This window comes from Conger conger, chromosome 2 (assembly GCF_963514075.1).
Source record: "Conger conger chromosome 2, fConCon1.1, whole genome shotgun sequence".
Taxonomy (NCBI): domain Eukaryota; kingdom Metazoa; phylum Chordata; class Actinopteri; order Anguilliformes; family Congridae; genus Conger; species Conger conger.
The window spans coordinates 44,044,291-44,060,414 of record NC_083761.1 but is presented as its reverse complement, the minus strand read 5'-3'; the positions used below and the strand labels follow the sequence as shown (position 1 = coordinate 44,060,414).

The window sequence follows — 16,124 nt, the reverse complement described above, 5'->3', positions numbered from 1 at the left end:
GTGTTTTTCACTGTCTAGTTTTTAAGTTGCTAGCGTTGCCGTGTATTGTTATCCTCTAGGCTTTCCATAGTCTGTCTGTCTCCCCATTTATTCACTGTTATTCGTTTCACCTGTTTCACTTCCTGATTGTTTCCCGCACCTGATTGTCATTCCCTCTCATTACCTGTGTTATTTGAACCCCTTTGTTTATTCAGTTCCCCACCAGATTGTTATGTGTTTAGACCATACGCTCCCGCGTTGTCTGATTGATCTCTGTTACAACCCGTTTCATCACCGACTTCTGCATTTTGATTTTCCCGTCTGTTTAATATCGAAGCGTAGTTTATCGGCCTGTTTTTGGATGTCGACTTTTGTTTTCGGATTCTGTTTTTGTCTGTTTAAGCCCGCCTATTACCTTCGCTTGTGACAACAACTACATGTTGGATTATCCGTATTGTACCTGTTTGCTGGAGAGTTGAGCCATGGTCTGGACTATTAACCACAAACTGGCTTACCCCTGCTGATTCTGTTTACTGGCTTTCTGTTTGATTCTTTATTTTATAATAAAGACTTCTATTATAAAATCTACACCTCTGTTTAGCATCTGGGTCACTTGTTCTACGGACCTGATATCACACCTTCATTGAACTTATAAAAGCTGTCTCACACAGGTGCTAACAACCAAATGTAGGAAAATCTGTGTTTCATGAGCATTTAAATGACAGAATCTTCAAATTGAATATTCTAATTTTATGTCATCATAAATGTGGATAGGCGGCACGGATGGTGCAGTGGGTAGCACTGCCGCCTCACAGCAAGGAGGTCCTGGGTTCGAATCCCCGTCGGCCGGGGCCTCTCTGTGTGGAGTTTGCATGTTCTCCCCGTGTCTGCGTGGGTTTCCTCTGGGTACTCTGGTTTCCTCCCACAGTCCAAAGACATGCAGGTTAGGCTGATTGGAGAGTCTAAATTGCCCGTAGGTACGAGCGTGTGAGTGAGTGTGCCTCCGATGGACTGGCGACCTGTCCAGGGTGTATTCCTGCCTATCGCCCAATGTATGCTGGGATAGGCTCCAGCCCCCCTGCGACCCTCATCAGGATAAGCGGGTTCAGATAATGGATGGATGGATGGATAAATGTGGATAGGAAAATGCTACACGTGTTGATGTGAAGAACAGTACTGCTATCTCAAAATAAACTGGTAATCATTCACCTATTGTTCTTAGTTATTGAGTGAATCAAAACAGAATGGCACTGCCCACTGGTGTTTGCAATGTTAGTTTGGTTAAAAACTTAAAGTACCGGGACTAGATTTTGCTCAAAGGAGTATCGGCACTCATTTTTCCACTATAATCACTGTTGGTACTGTTTTCTCAACCTGAATTGATTGCTAGTATCCTATGCTATTATAACCTGCATACTTGTGTCCATGTGGATAAATGACGATAAATGAGTCCAGAGCAGAGCTTTCTCTGTTTGCTGTATGGATCACGTCAACAGCCTTTATACTGCACTTCAGATGTACAGTATATTTTTCATTTCCAGAGAAGAAGTTAAAATAGAGGTGGGACTCAAATCAGTACATGCACTATATGCTAAATGACACCAAATGACACGTTCACTGAGCCAAAAAAAAGCAAATATATGCAAATGAGGAGGCGACCGTCACGGCAGTGTGAACACTTCAGAAAGTTGGGACAGATCACTCGTGGCCAGTCAGGGGACCAGGTATTGACATTCTCCCAGATGCTTGCAGTGGTTACTGGAGGTATTGCAACTTTATTAAGTCTCTGGTGCCAAAGAGTTATTTCCTCAAAATGTCCCCATTGAAGTCCAGTGAGGGTATTCTTACCCACATTCTCATGATTAGATCATACAACACAGAATATCTAAATATGTAATCCATTCACGTATGATGATACAATACTCTCCATTTCCAAATCCGATTGAGGAATTCTCTTCATGTAGGTGGAAGCTATATGTCCACTGCCCCCATTGCTAATTGACCCACCTTCATGCAATGAATGCTGGCTGTCTGGCATTCACAGCCAATGATTTTCAAGGGTCCACTGCCCCCTTTCCAGCACACCTGCTTTACTTACTACAATTATCCATATGAAAAATGCATACAGGGTATATTGAAAGTTGTCATTTTTAATTGGGCCATTGTGTATTGAATAGAGGACTTTCTGTGAGAAAAGCTGTTTTGCTAGACTTTTGTGTATTCAATTCTTTGGGTGTCTTGGGGCATTTTGCAAATTAACTGTCATTTTGGCAAACACAATTCAAGTTTTAAGGCTATGGTAGTTACTTTACAAAAGTACTGCTATAACATCTAGGCCTTACATTTTAAAAGTTAACTTCTGTAAATACAAGAGAAGTAAATACTGTTGTATCAAAGTATTTTCAGGCTGGTAACATTCATACCTTTAGGTAAAAAAATAGTTGGTGTGTTTAACAAGGATTAGACACTGTTTATATCCTATGTCCTTTTTATGATCCACATTGTATGACTGTATCCTATATGACTATATTGTCAGACAGCTGTCATGGTGGCTATCACACACACGCACACACACACTTACACAATTGTTATTGTGTCAAGGGCTTTGGCTGCAGCTCATTCTGTTGACATGAGGAGTTGCTTTGACTCGATAGGTACATACTACTGTCACTGGCTGGGCTGCAGTGTGTTCAAAATGTACAGCAATGAGTGTGTAATTCCAGATTAGGGAGAACTTTTTTTTTTTGATTTTGGTCAAAGACATTTCACAGTTAATATTAGTTCCTTGCTGTAAAATCCATCCATAAGCTGGTCTAGCTGGTTATGAGCTGGTCAACCAGCTAGTCCTGGTAGCTTGTCTGAGCTGGTCGACCAGCTACCAACTGTTTGAAAACATAGCTTGAGCTGATCAAACCATGTCAAACTGGGACCTGGTCTGAACCGGTCAACCAGCTAAACCATGTTAAGCTGGGAGCTGGTCTGAACTGGTCAACCAGCTACCAGCTGGATCTTTTTAGCAGGGTATGCTCGCAAGCGTTCATACTGCAAAATGGGGACCCTGCAAATGTGATGATGCGGGATTGGAGTATTGTGCCTTGTACATTGAGGAGAGAGAAAGAGCTGCGTATCAGCACAGCTGGCTATCTCTCTCTCTGACAGATCTGGCCGTGGGTGCAGAGATGCAGCCTCAAGTGGTGACAGAACGCCCCATTAATCCCCTATCTCCCGGCCCTGCGTAGGCGAGGAGGTTCGTGGTCACAAATCACACGGACTCTTTCATCATCATCACTCTCCCTGTAATGGTGCGGGTCGGACAGAGGGCTCGGACACAGGTGGGAGAGAACTGCAGGGACGTAAGGTCACGCTGCCCTGATCAAGGTCTGCAGGGCAGGCCCGGGAACGGAAAGTACCACCCCAGCTAGCTCAAAACATTGTCATGATGTTGCTGCAATGTTGCTGCGATGTAATAACATTGACAAGACATTTCAGTAATATTATGAGGACATTTAGTGCTAGCGGGGACCTGTTTTGAATGCGCCCATGTGTGTTTGTGTATAAGTGAACTAGTGAGCAAGTGAGTCAGTATCAGCGTTAAGTGAGGGAGGGAGCGAGTTTGTGTGCACTATGAGCTAATGGATTTGTTTGTATGTGCGAGTGAGTTGATGAACATGTGTTACCCAGTCAGTATGTCTCAGAGTGAGTCATATGAGTGAGTGAGTGAGCATTTGTGAGTAAATTAAAGTGTGATAGTATGTGACTGATTATGAGATTGTGTGTGAGGGGCATTTATAAAAGTGTCTGATGTTGTGTGTGTGCACAAACACGTGCAAGTGTGTATGCGTGTTTATGGGCACGTGCACATGTGTGTGGTCGGAGGGAGTGGACAGGCTCTGATCAATATGATCTAATTAAGGATTAGTGTAGTCCTTCCCCCTCACTCAGACTGTTGGGAGGGCTACCAGACCTCTTAAAGTTAAACATGCTTCACTCATGTTGACACATGCTGTAAGATGAACTGAATTGTACTAGTGTGGCTTGCTTTCACAGAGTTTTTTTCTATGATGAAATAAAAGTTGGTGGTTTATCGCAAAATGTGTTTAATTCAGTTTCTGGGCCCTCCCTCATTTTGAACTTGAAGTGAAACTGCTTTGAATCATTGGTCGGAAGTGCTATGTTGAAACCAGTTGTCCTTACAGGTCTTGCAAAACTAGGGATAGGGGGCCACGGGACACAGCTCTGCTGACAGGAAACATCTTGTGTTTCCATGTGTATGTGTTCTTTTCTGCGCGCGTGAGGCTTTACCCCACCACCACCCGTGCATCCCATTGTTCCCAACCACAATGGCTTAGCGGTACAATCATGTGGTAGAGCAGTGTCACATGCCCAGAGGAACCCACAGAATGGTCCTGATAATATGAGGATATTGATTTTGTTCATTCCACACCCAAAAGTTTTTCAACGGACACAGTCATCACTGGTCGACTTGAGGTGTCACAATCAACACACAGTATACTGCAAGACCCAAAAATCAAGTCTATGCCTGGTACCGATCCCACTCACAACTCCTCATTCATTTTTATAATCGGAAATGAATATCACCTCAAACAAAACTTTGTGATGTGGACAAGACTCACATAGTTGAATCAGCAGCTTCACTTACAAGTACATTTTGATCCTCAGCTGATGATTGGCCAAGCAGAGGGCCTCTCCAGGCTCCTTTCTGATGGCTGGTGGGGTAAAGAAATGTGGGCACTGTCGCACTGCCGTACAGGATAGATTTATGAATGCAGGATGCCATCACATTCACGTCAAGAGCATGCTGTACAGCAATCAAATTAAGTGGGTTTGAAATCAATGGGCCTCATGCGAGAAACAGTTGTACGAACAGATTTGTTCTTAAATCGCTTGTATGAGTGATTTAAGAGAACTTTCAAACTAGACATTGAAGATCGAGTATGAGTCAATATTCAGGATGCTTATTTCTAACCTCAAATATTTTCAGAAACATATTTTATTGGGCTGTTTTGGAGGAATAAGAGAAAGTTTATCTTCCATATTATTATTATGTTTTGCCAAAAACCAATGAACTGCAGTCTACCCAATCAAGGTAGTGTCCACTGGCCATCTATCTGATGGAACCCACCTACAGTACCATATATACTGTGTTATAATGGACATCCTCATTTTGAAGCTAATTTGTTGAATCTGATGTGGCACACACACTCATACATGACATTTATGAAAAGAATATGAAAATGTTGCATGCATGAGGCAAGTGTGGTGCTGCTGGGTGCGCAAGAAGGGGTGTTTGGGGGGATTATTGCACTTAATACTTCATTCGCAATTGATTGTCCATCAATTCGTGGCAGGATAATGCACATTTCTAAACTTCACTTCCGCCTGTGGTACAAACAATGGATAAATAACGATACTTCTGCCTAGTCTCTTCAGGGTGGGTAGCAGGTCTCTCCAGGGTGGGCAGACAACCCTTTTGGGTAGCCACACCCTTGAGCTGAAGTAGGTCATGCAGATAATAACTTTAGCAAGTTGACTGAGACATGAGACAATGGACTCATAGAATAGGAGTTGGGGTTGGGGGGGGTGGTAGTCTGGTGGGAGGGTGTCGAAGGGATGTGTTTTGTCCTTGAGCCGGAGTCTCCTGTCGCCTACCCCAATTTGCACGGTGGCAGGAGCACACACAGCTATAATTAGTACTGCTGGGTGTGGGGTGTCTTTTTTGGGAGCTGTTGCCGGAGGCGGCATCAATGCAGATCGTCTCCTCCTGTGGATGATACCTGTGTGGTGGAATGTAGGACACTCGGTTGTGCTAATGTGCTTTATCTTGTGGGGAGGGAGGGGGGCGTGACCGTGCGGCCCGGAAGGAGGGGCACGTACTGCAGTGGAACTCATTCATAACTCGCTCTGTCACCACTGAAGTAATTACAAGCTGTTAAACTGAGAGGCAAGGAGACTGCAGTGCAGTGCAGACAGAAGAGGATTTTTTGAGCTGAGTAAAGAATATTCCCATTGCAAGTGGCCCATGTATTCCCAATAGAATAACAGAGCAACTGTACATCCAAATGCTTATTTTGACCCTGGTGTCACCTGTCACATTTTGTGGTTTCATTAAAAAGCAGAAGAGCAAGTTAGCAATTGGCTGTCTGCTACAGTTAGAATTGCACCTGGCTGAAACATATCAGCATAAATCTCCACAGACAATTAATATATATTTCTCAGACAAAATATGAAAACCATGATATAATTCAATTGTTAACCCTTTCCACTTTGCAATGAAGTCTATTTCTTCTGATACTCTTCGTTGTTTTGAAACTTCCATTTCAGTTCTAAAATGCTACGGTTGTTGGGCATATTGATGTCATGCTTCTTGAAGGGTAGGTCCATACATTAGTGAACTTCCAGGAGTTGAACTGAATGATCCATTACCTCCAGAAATCTCAGATCCTCCTGTCTGCAACTCTGCAACTCCTCATAACCACCAAGAGAGATACCTGTATTTGACACAATGCATTATGGGCCCTTTGAGCACATCATTGAAGTAAAATCCCACAATAGTCAGGACTTTCTGTATTTTTTTTAACAAAACACCAGAAGACAAGCAAGAGAACTTGTGGGCAGCCATCAACATACGCCTTCACTAAGAGCAAAGGCTCTTCTGAATTATGGCAACGAAACCCAAATTGCTGTAGCTATATATTTCACAACTGGCTTTTTAGGAGATAAGAGTTCACCTTTTTGAAATGGCAGATAGTAAATATCAATATGGCCTTCAAGCTGAGAGAAGTGATACTACTCTGTGAAGTCACTGACAAAGATCCATTCAAATGTGTAGGGCAGTATTACAGGAAACACATTTTCTGCCTCTCTTTCTCAGTTTCAGTTGCTTTCTTTTCAAAATACATTTTGAAAACACATTAAATAGGCTATATATATATATATATATATATATATATATATATATATATGCAACAGCACAATTGAGCAGTTAAATAAATAGTGATAATATCATTCTAATGATACTAATTAGTCGCAGTACTTTTGTAATGTTGTATTAAAAGATATTCAAATAAGAAAATACTTTTATAATTAACAGGATCTCAAAGTTCTGTCTTTAGCAACAATACATTTTATATGTGCTAAATGGCAGTTCCCTTTCAACTCCGCAGTGCAACAATGGCCTTTCTGGAATACAATATGTGATCTGTAATGAGTCTGACCTCCAATGCTGACAATGACATGAGTGACTGGCGTATTGTAAAAGGACAGGACTATCCCCTGTGTGTGTGCTGCTCAATGATATCTCCCAGGGACGGTGATACATTATTGAAGAGATAATCATAGTAACCAGTGGTGTGTATATACAGAGGAACACCAGAGTCAACAATTATTCTCTCAAAACCTGCAAATGCATGCTGGCTAGCTAACCGCGAGCGTAGCTAAGCTTTTTTATGCTCCAATTTGTAATATATACAGTGCAGTCCGTATGTATTTGCACAGTTGGTACATTTCTGTTCTTTTGGCTCTGTAGTCCAGCACATTGGATTTTAGATGAAACAATAAATGTGAAGTTAAAGTGCAGACTATCCCCTTTAATTTGAGGGTATGTGAATCCACATTGGGAAATGCATGTAGGAATCACATCCCTTTTTATACATTGCCCCCATTGATTGTCATTGGCACAACAACCCAGAGTTGTGCCAATGACAGTCAAGGAAGCCATTGTGAGGTTTAAAAAAGTCAGTACCAACTGTCCAAATAGATATGAACTGCACTGTACATATTACAAATTGGAGCATAAAAAAGCTTAGCTACGCTCGCGGTTAGCTAGCCAGTCGTTCAAACCAAGAAACATAAAACTTAGGATTTAGTTTTCTGTCCTGTTGTTCAAGTTGCACACCATGTCCCCCAGATATGGTCCCCAATCTCTATATTTTCCTTCAAGATCTTAAAAATCCATCTTAAAAAAACAGATGATTAGCGAAGTATATAGTCTACCTTGTTCAGATTTGTGCACACCATTTCATTGATATGCCACTACTCAATGGATAACAAATAGAGGGGGCGTGTCTCACACAGACTGTAATGGACTGAATAAATTTAGCCCAAATGGATAACAAAATCGAGGGGGCATGTCACTATATGTGAAGCATATCACACACTTGACACTGTAAGGGCTGATATTTTCACTGCAACATTTTTTTGTCATCCAAGACACATGGCTGGATGTATAAGACAGGAACAGAGCTGTTTTACAGAAACAGAGCTAGAATTGCTTTCATACTTATACATGCTGGGGCAATGTCCTTATTCCCGTCTCTCTTCTTCCCCTCAGAACTCCATGAATCTGCCTCCAGACAAGGTGAAGATCCTGTGTCAGTATGACAATGAGAAGAAATGGGAGCTGGTCTGTGACCAGGTAAGGCTATGATCCATTTGGGCAGCACATCTAAAGAGGTGCAGGAAAGCTCCTATATGACCAGAAGAGCAGTTTTACTGTGGTCATAGCCGAACTGAGGACCGATCTCAGGATTCCCCCAAACACCTGGGCTTAGAAATAGAATTATATTAATATATTAAATTCATATTTACACTGTCCATCTTGCATTCTGATGTACTGTACTGTATTTTCAAAATATATATTTGATTTAATTTTAATTTAATCTCTCTTAGGGACACACACAGCTAGGATTGTGTTTGTCAGTGGACCTGAGTTTTAAGCGAATTAGCCCACCGAAACAGCATGTGTATCATACAGTATATGCATGCACAAGGGGGCCAGACCACCGCTTCTACGCTTCACCAGTCACCATGTCCCTCATCAATATTACCACAGCAATGATGGCAAGGCCTGGAGGCATGGAGGGGGGTGCCACAGACATGCGGCTGTCATGGCAGCCAAAACTTGTTTAGCAACAAACTGGCGTTGGTGTCTGATTATTCCTTTGTGAATGAGCTCTCTCCTTCTGTTATCCCTGACATCATGGCCTTCTCGGAATGAGACACACAGGAATCCTGAAATGCACAGAGACCTATACAGTTTCACGGAGCTGCTTCTGTCACTACAGGGGGTAATTTAAGTATCTACTGATTCCCAGTGCAGCCCTAGTACAATATTACCTCACTCAAATATGCGGCAAACTATTATCATGCCCCTTCAGCTGTCGAGCTGAGAATGGCCCAGTCAACTTTGCCAAAAGTTTAAATTCAAAACCAGTGACAATGGTAATGATGACATATCAAATTAACTGTGTAGAAGACTTTGTGCAGGAAAAAATGCTTCTCCATTCACCCATTCATACACACCGACGGTGATTGGCTGCCATGCAAGGCCCCAACCAGCTCGTCAGGAGCATTTGGGGGTTAGGTGTCTTGCTCAGGGACACTTCGACACAGCCCGGGCGGGGGATCGAACCGGCAACCCTCCGACTGCCAGACGACTGCTCTTACTGCCTGAGCCATGTGTATTATAAACCATGTATCTTTATCAATACCACATGGCTTCTTTTCAACCACAATTGTAATCCCAGCATTATAACAAGCTGTTGTGTGTTTTTAAATTAAGTGCTTTTCATGTTTAGAGGGATTATTTACCCACAATATTAAACCACATTATATCAGAAATAGCTATGCATGCCCTGAATAATAAGATATCATACGTCCCATGTACACATTGTGCTTATATTACAAATAATTACATAGAAAAAAGTAACAAAACATTTTGAGTGATCACATTAAACGCTGAGGTGATTCAATAGGCTCCTAAATGTTCAAAGTGAGGAAATCTGGCCACTAAAACTAACCAATTTGTAGATAATGAGAAACCCAATTATGAAAATATAACGGCTTAGGATTTGCAATTAAATAAAAAAATAGCATACACAGGGGGTCCCCAGGACCGAGTATGGGACCCATTACTCTCCAGCATGTTGGAGAAACGTATAGATATAGAGTAGTTACTGATAAAGCTGACTGCGCAATAATGCCATATATGATTCAGCTGCATACTGACAATGGAAAAATTATAATTCACTCTCTTCAATGCAAAGGTTAAGTACTCAGTCTCTTTTATATTTAATAAATGGTGACATCCAATAATAGATGGATGGGCAGTCACTGTTTGAATGCATTGTAGCTCTAAGTAGGTCAGATGAATTAAAACAGGCATTAACACCGCTTATAAAGAGGTTCCGTAGAGCCGTATGAACGTCCTCATTTTCCCCATGCATATGCGTGTGTCTGTGTTCCTCCTGTTTGTCTTAACAGGAGCGCTTTCAGGTAAAAAACCCACCTTCTGCTTACCTGCTGAAGCTTAAGAGCTACCTGGACCAAGGAGGGGTCACCCGCAAGGTGAGTATTCTTAATAACAATAATAACTTAATAACTTAATAATAATAATACCTTTATTTCTACAGCACCTTTCAAGCATACATCACAAAGTGCCTTTCAGCAGTACAAACGACACCATCAAAAGCACACACACAATATGACATAAAAGAACACAATAAAATAAATAAAATCAAATTATAAAAAACAAAATAGAGAGACTGCAAATAGAGTAATACAAATATATAAAAGCAGATAAAACAGTGAAATACAGATCATACACTGTAAAAGCCAGGTCAATAAAAATGGGTCTTAAGAAGGGATTTAAACGAGGTCACTGACTCTTGTATTCAAGGGGAGGCTATTCCAGAGTCTTGGGTGTGACCTTTAATTCTTAACCTCGACTCTGGAACAGCTAAAAAGCCCTGTAGATCTGAGAGGTCTCTGAGTCTCAGATGGAGCCAGCAACTCTACAATATCATTTGAAGCCAGACCATGTAAGGCTAAGTGCTGAGTAAAAATTTTTACTTGATTCTGAAATTCATTGGCAACCACAGGCCAGCTAATACATGAGAAATATGTGCCACCTTTTAGTCCCAGTCAAAAGTCTAGTAGCAGAATTTGCACAACTCCAGAACTCCCACTCATAAGAGCAATAGAAAAATACCTCAGTATGAATGTTATCTGGTCATTTAAAAGCTGCAGGGACTTCAGAAAGTTTTAATCACAGATTAGTTGAAATCGGGAAAAAAATGGAGTGGAAACTATTTCACTCAGTTTTATTTCTTAGTGACTTAAAAGAAGAAAACTTTGTTTAATCCTCCCAGGATAAAGTGATTTTAACAGGAGCTTAATTAGATTTAACTGTCATCTCCTGCCTCTGTTGGCTTCGGACTGTCTCTCACACAAATTGGTCTCCTGAGTATTATTTAGACCCACTTATAACTGAGTCTGTGCAAGGCTGACAAACCATGTCCATAGTGTGTTATTCTTGCTATAACCAAGTTTTTTCATTTCTAGTTTCCTCTCGTACTGTCTAATCTTTTTAGTCAAAGTCTCAAGAGTGAGTCATTTTCAGTTCTTTAGTAATTTTCTGCTAATCCCCATTGAGTGTGTTTTTGAGACGCAGTACTGAACAGCACCAATTACCCACTACAGTATATACACAACCCAACTTCTAAATAAGAAGTGCAATAGAGATCCCTGACTCTTTATCTGGAGTTCAGCCATATTCAGATATATTCAGCCCATTGAGGAAGTTCTCAACCTCATGCTTCCCATGTGATATTGTTTATCAGGGCATATCTAACATTGTGTTATAGATATTCAATTCCTGGCTTGAATCTAGAGCGCATTCACAAAAGAGTGGTACGCATACAGTAGTTTTACACCAAGGGTCTAATGATTGAAAATATCAAAGCTAAAAATGTGTTTCTAGAGTCTATATGTACTTCACATGTTTTATATATGTATATGTTCCTGTCAGTTTAAGAGGCGTGTCCAGGAGTCAACCCAGGTCCTCCGAGAACTGGAGATCTCCCTACGGACCAATCATATCGGGTGACGACTTTACTGCATCCCTCCAATCTCCCATCAAGCCCTTGTACTCTTTATTGTCTCAAATTAACCTTAGTAACCATTACTGTGCCTGCTCTTATCAGCACTACAGCATTACAGTTACTTAGCTGATGCTTTTATCCAAAGAGTTGATTTGAATAAGTAGGGGCCAATCCCCCCTGGAGCAATGTGGGATTATGGGCCTTGCTCAAGGGCCCAACAGCTGCAAGGATCTTAATGTGGCTACACTGGGGCTTGAACCACCAACCTTCCAGGGCCCAGTCAAACACCTTAGCCACTAGCCTTGTCATTGTCAGCCTTGTCATTGTCCACCCACTGCATCATATTTCTAGGAAGGAAGGATATTACAATGAATTGTCGAGGCAGCACATTTGAATTCGGATTTAAAAAAAATTACCAGTACACTACAGTATGTTAAAATAAGCCATTCTTCAGTTTAAGCTAAAATCGCCATACCACACCAAATTTGACCAAATAGCTACCCCTCATAAAGGAGGAATCTTAAAGTTCATAGATGCTAATTCATTGGATGCTAATTGTTAAAGGGATGTTAATTGTTAAAGGCCCACATGCATAGTTTTTGTGTTTTTGAGCTTTTCATGCTATCTTGGAGCGTTTGATTTGTGTTCCATACTGATTCAAGTAAAAAATTGGTCTAAGTATGCATATTTTAGAGTCAAAGAGTTATTTTTCCTCTCGGGGCAGGTTTAGGGACATAAAAAAAAAAATCTTTACATCGTTGCTCTTTGCGAATGTGCTGTGGGCGTTTTAGCTACTAAAACCAGGAAGAGAAAGCTGATGTGTGTGGACCTGTCCTGGCTGCACAAGTGGTCTGATTGTGGCTTGTCCATTTCCTCAGCTGGGCCCAAGAGTTCCTCAGTGAGGAAAACAAAGGGCTGGATGTGCTAGTGGATTACCTTTCCTTCGCCCAATGTGCTGTCACGTGAGTACCAAGCTTGATCACTTGCCCCAATTTCTAGACTAGTCTAGAACGACAGTACTGTGCAAAAGGTTTAGGCACCCTACATTATTAAAGGCATACTATGCAGGACCATGAAAATGTTATTGAACAAACACGCTCAGTCATTACAATGATACACCGGTAATCTGTGTCTGTGTTCACTTATGTCCAATATCTAGCTTGTCTACTTGTATTTGTTATTGCAAAAACTGCTTGGGCCTCTTTTGGGCGTGGGCCCTTTTTATTGTTATATCTGAAAAGCGTGTGTCCAATTGGTTATAGTTTTGGGAGATTCTACCAGCGTTTTTCTTCTCCTGGGAAGGGAGCTCATGCCGAAATCCAAGACTCTCTGACTTTCAGAAGATTTGAGATGTCTGATGCAAATAAAAGTGACAATGAATTGATACATTTGTGAGAATGCATGCTTATATTACAGAATTGCGCAGATAAAGCAGACTGAAATACACTGGTGGCTAGCATCACCACTAGCTAACGTTTAGCTAAAGTTAGTTATCTAAATACAAACACAAGTGATGTCAATTAAATAGCTAGCTAAATGGTCTGTGTGGAAAGCGACTACAAAAGCTGATGATATCCGAATCATATCAGACTGTGGTTTCTTGGGTCATTGCTCACGGCACAAGGTTGTCAACAGAGAGGCGGGGTTGAGAACAAGCGTAGAACATTTTTTAAATGTAAACACAGGAGCAAGAAATTCTGCATGGTCTGCATAGTCTTTAAATGTAAATTTGGTCTTAGATGCTTATTGTTTTCTGCATTAGTGTTAGATTTCCAAAAATTAATTAGCCAAACAAATGTAATGTTACACAGATTTTCTTTCATGTCATTAAATAAAGTTAAGTAACATAAAAACGTGATTGTGACTGTCTGGGATTACTTGGAGAGCTTAAAAAAAGTAAGACAGCCAAAGTGTTTGGTACATATGTTTGGAACAACCTACCAGCCAATTTTCTTATAAAACTGTAGGACAGTGTACCTAAGACAATTGATGCAGTTTTAAAGGCAAATATTTCATTTTCTGGAAATGTAGAAACTTTTCATTTCTTTATTTTTTAAAGCATCTTCACTTTCCAGAAAGTTTTTTTTTACATGTGCCTAAGACACAGTATTTATTTACAAAGATCACCGCTTTTCAGGGCTGTTTGTTCTGACTCAGAACCATTCCCATGGCTTGAACAAATCATGGCTGGAATACTGCTGCATTTCTTCCCGATAGTCAGTGATTGGCTAGAGATCCCACACCTTGGGCCTGTATCACTAAGCAGAAAACCTGTAAAACCCGTAACGTTCTCAAATCTGCCAAAGGGACTGAAGTATATCTGTTCCGGGCTTTACTCGGCACAGTTATCCAGCTAACTCGGTAATCCTGCTTCGTGATACAGGGCCTTGGTGTCTCAGGTCAAAATCAGTCCTTGACTACACTGTAAAAGAAAACTGTAAATTTTACAACCCAGTTGCCAGTATTTCACCGTATGAATAACAGTAACAACTTATTAAACACACAGTAGCAGTCTGTACATCTATATATGCAGAACATGAGCTACATGAACCTGGTGGACACTGGCAGTAATGATGCTATGTCTCTTGGCATTTTCCCTACTCAAATAAACATTCAATAAAATGAATAAATGTGCACCTGTATATCTAACCAATTTGAAATGTATTATGGTATTTCACAATCATTTGCATTTGAGCTGTCTACGATTGTGTACTTTTGCTATTATACAGACTTTTACCATAAAGGTCACAGACATTATTTACAGTGTACTTTACCAGCAGTACTACTATTGGCCTCCAGACCCTGCCCATAGGATTAAGTCAGCTTGCACTTTACTTATGTGGGTGTGGATGTGTGTGTGTGTATAGGTATGACATGGAGAATTTAGATAATGGGGTTCTATCAGGAGACAGAGGGAAATCCCTGGATAAATCCCTGGAAGACTTGAGCAAAAGTGCCAGCAACTCACCCACCCATGGAGCCTCGAAGGCTGCTCGTGCCCTGACCGTCCGGTGAGTAGCCACAGCAGACTATTGCATTAATCAAGTGTCAAAAATAAATGAAATTAGATCCTAAAAACCACCCTTTGTGGATTACAGTATGTTAAAATCCATCAGGGTGCAGAATGCTAAACTTACATCAAGGTTCATCTGCATTCTTGTGTTTCTTTTTAATTTTGTGGTTGTTATCAGTACTGTTGTTCGAAAGATAAAGACATTTTTGTTGTTTTGAAATGTTGTTAACTGTGTCCTAAGCGCTCTTACTTCATCACATGGAATGTGGATTTTCTACTTGATCTTTGTCTCACATATCTAAACACACAAATACATAGAGTCATGTCAGTTCACATGCCTATGTTCGTGTGTGTACACTGCTGCCACAGCAAAACAAACCGGTGTCATAAGGCTACATTGTGATTTGGGGCTTGGAAATGCACCCTGCCCCCCCTGTCCACAGCCCACGCCCTGACTCTTCAGCTCTGTTGTACATCTGATTTACATCCAACAGCCACTGACTGGATGAACGCAATGTAGCAGCAGGGCTAATCCAAGCTGAATGATAAGAAGGCTTGTCTGCAGTAGAACTGTCGTTTTTGTGTCTAATGAACCACTGATGATTTGCAATGCAAAAACAACTGGGATTACATAGTGGTAGAGTGTCTGTTGCCATAAGAATGGGAAAAGTGATGATTCTGTTTGAGAAATAAACTGGCACGCTTAAGGAATATTTGCGGTCAGTTTACACTGAAACATGTCCATGTGCAACACAATAAAAAAGGCTTGCTTGTTTATTTTTACACCTGACAGACTTTTATTTTGTGTGCGTGTGTCTATTAGAAAGTTGCCTCTGTTTTACATAGGTGTGCCTCATTTTCTTGCAAAAGCATAGCTGTTGAAACTTTTAAGCCAAGCCACTGTTTCACTCAGTTTTTTATCAAACACTGTTTTAATCAACAGTAAGCATTTTTAAAATTTGACTGATATACGCAATGCGTCATCGGTAACAGCTCACTTCATTATTGTCATTTTTTTCAGTAGACACTGCCTGTTTAATTCTCAGCATTTCTTCTGCTCTGTACCTCCCTGTCTCAAAAATGCATTAAAATTTTATTTACCACATGGACAGCAATTATGACAATTGTGAAAACTATGGCACATTGATAACTAGAATTATCTTGCTCTCTCTCTCTCTCCATCCCTCTCTCTCCCTCTCCCTCTCTCTCTCTCTCTCTCTCGCTTTTCTGTC

The 16,124-nt window shown here is 40.9% G+C and overlaps 1 protein-coding gene across 2 annotated transcripts in view; it reads left to right on the top strand.

Annotated features, from left to right (window-relative positions):
* Positions 1-16,124, top strand: part of fmnl1a (formin-like 1a) — a 46,267-nt gene that overhangs the window by 14,230 nt on the left and 15,913 nt on the right. For both annotated transcript variants that reach the window (XM_061231323.1, XM_061231324.1), the window contains exons 2-6: positions 8,330-8,413; positions 10,261-10,344; positions 11,807-11,880; positions 12,758-12,841; positions 14,747-14,890. In XM_061231323.1, the coding sequence (XP_061087307.1) occupies positions 8,330-8,413; positions 10,261-10,344; positions 11,807-11,880; positions 12,758-12,841; positions 14,747-14,890 (470 nt within the window). The remainder of the gene's footprint in view (positions 1-8,329; positions 8,414-10,260; positions 10,345-11,806; positions 11,881-12,757; positions 12,842-14,746; positions 14,891-16,124) is intronic.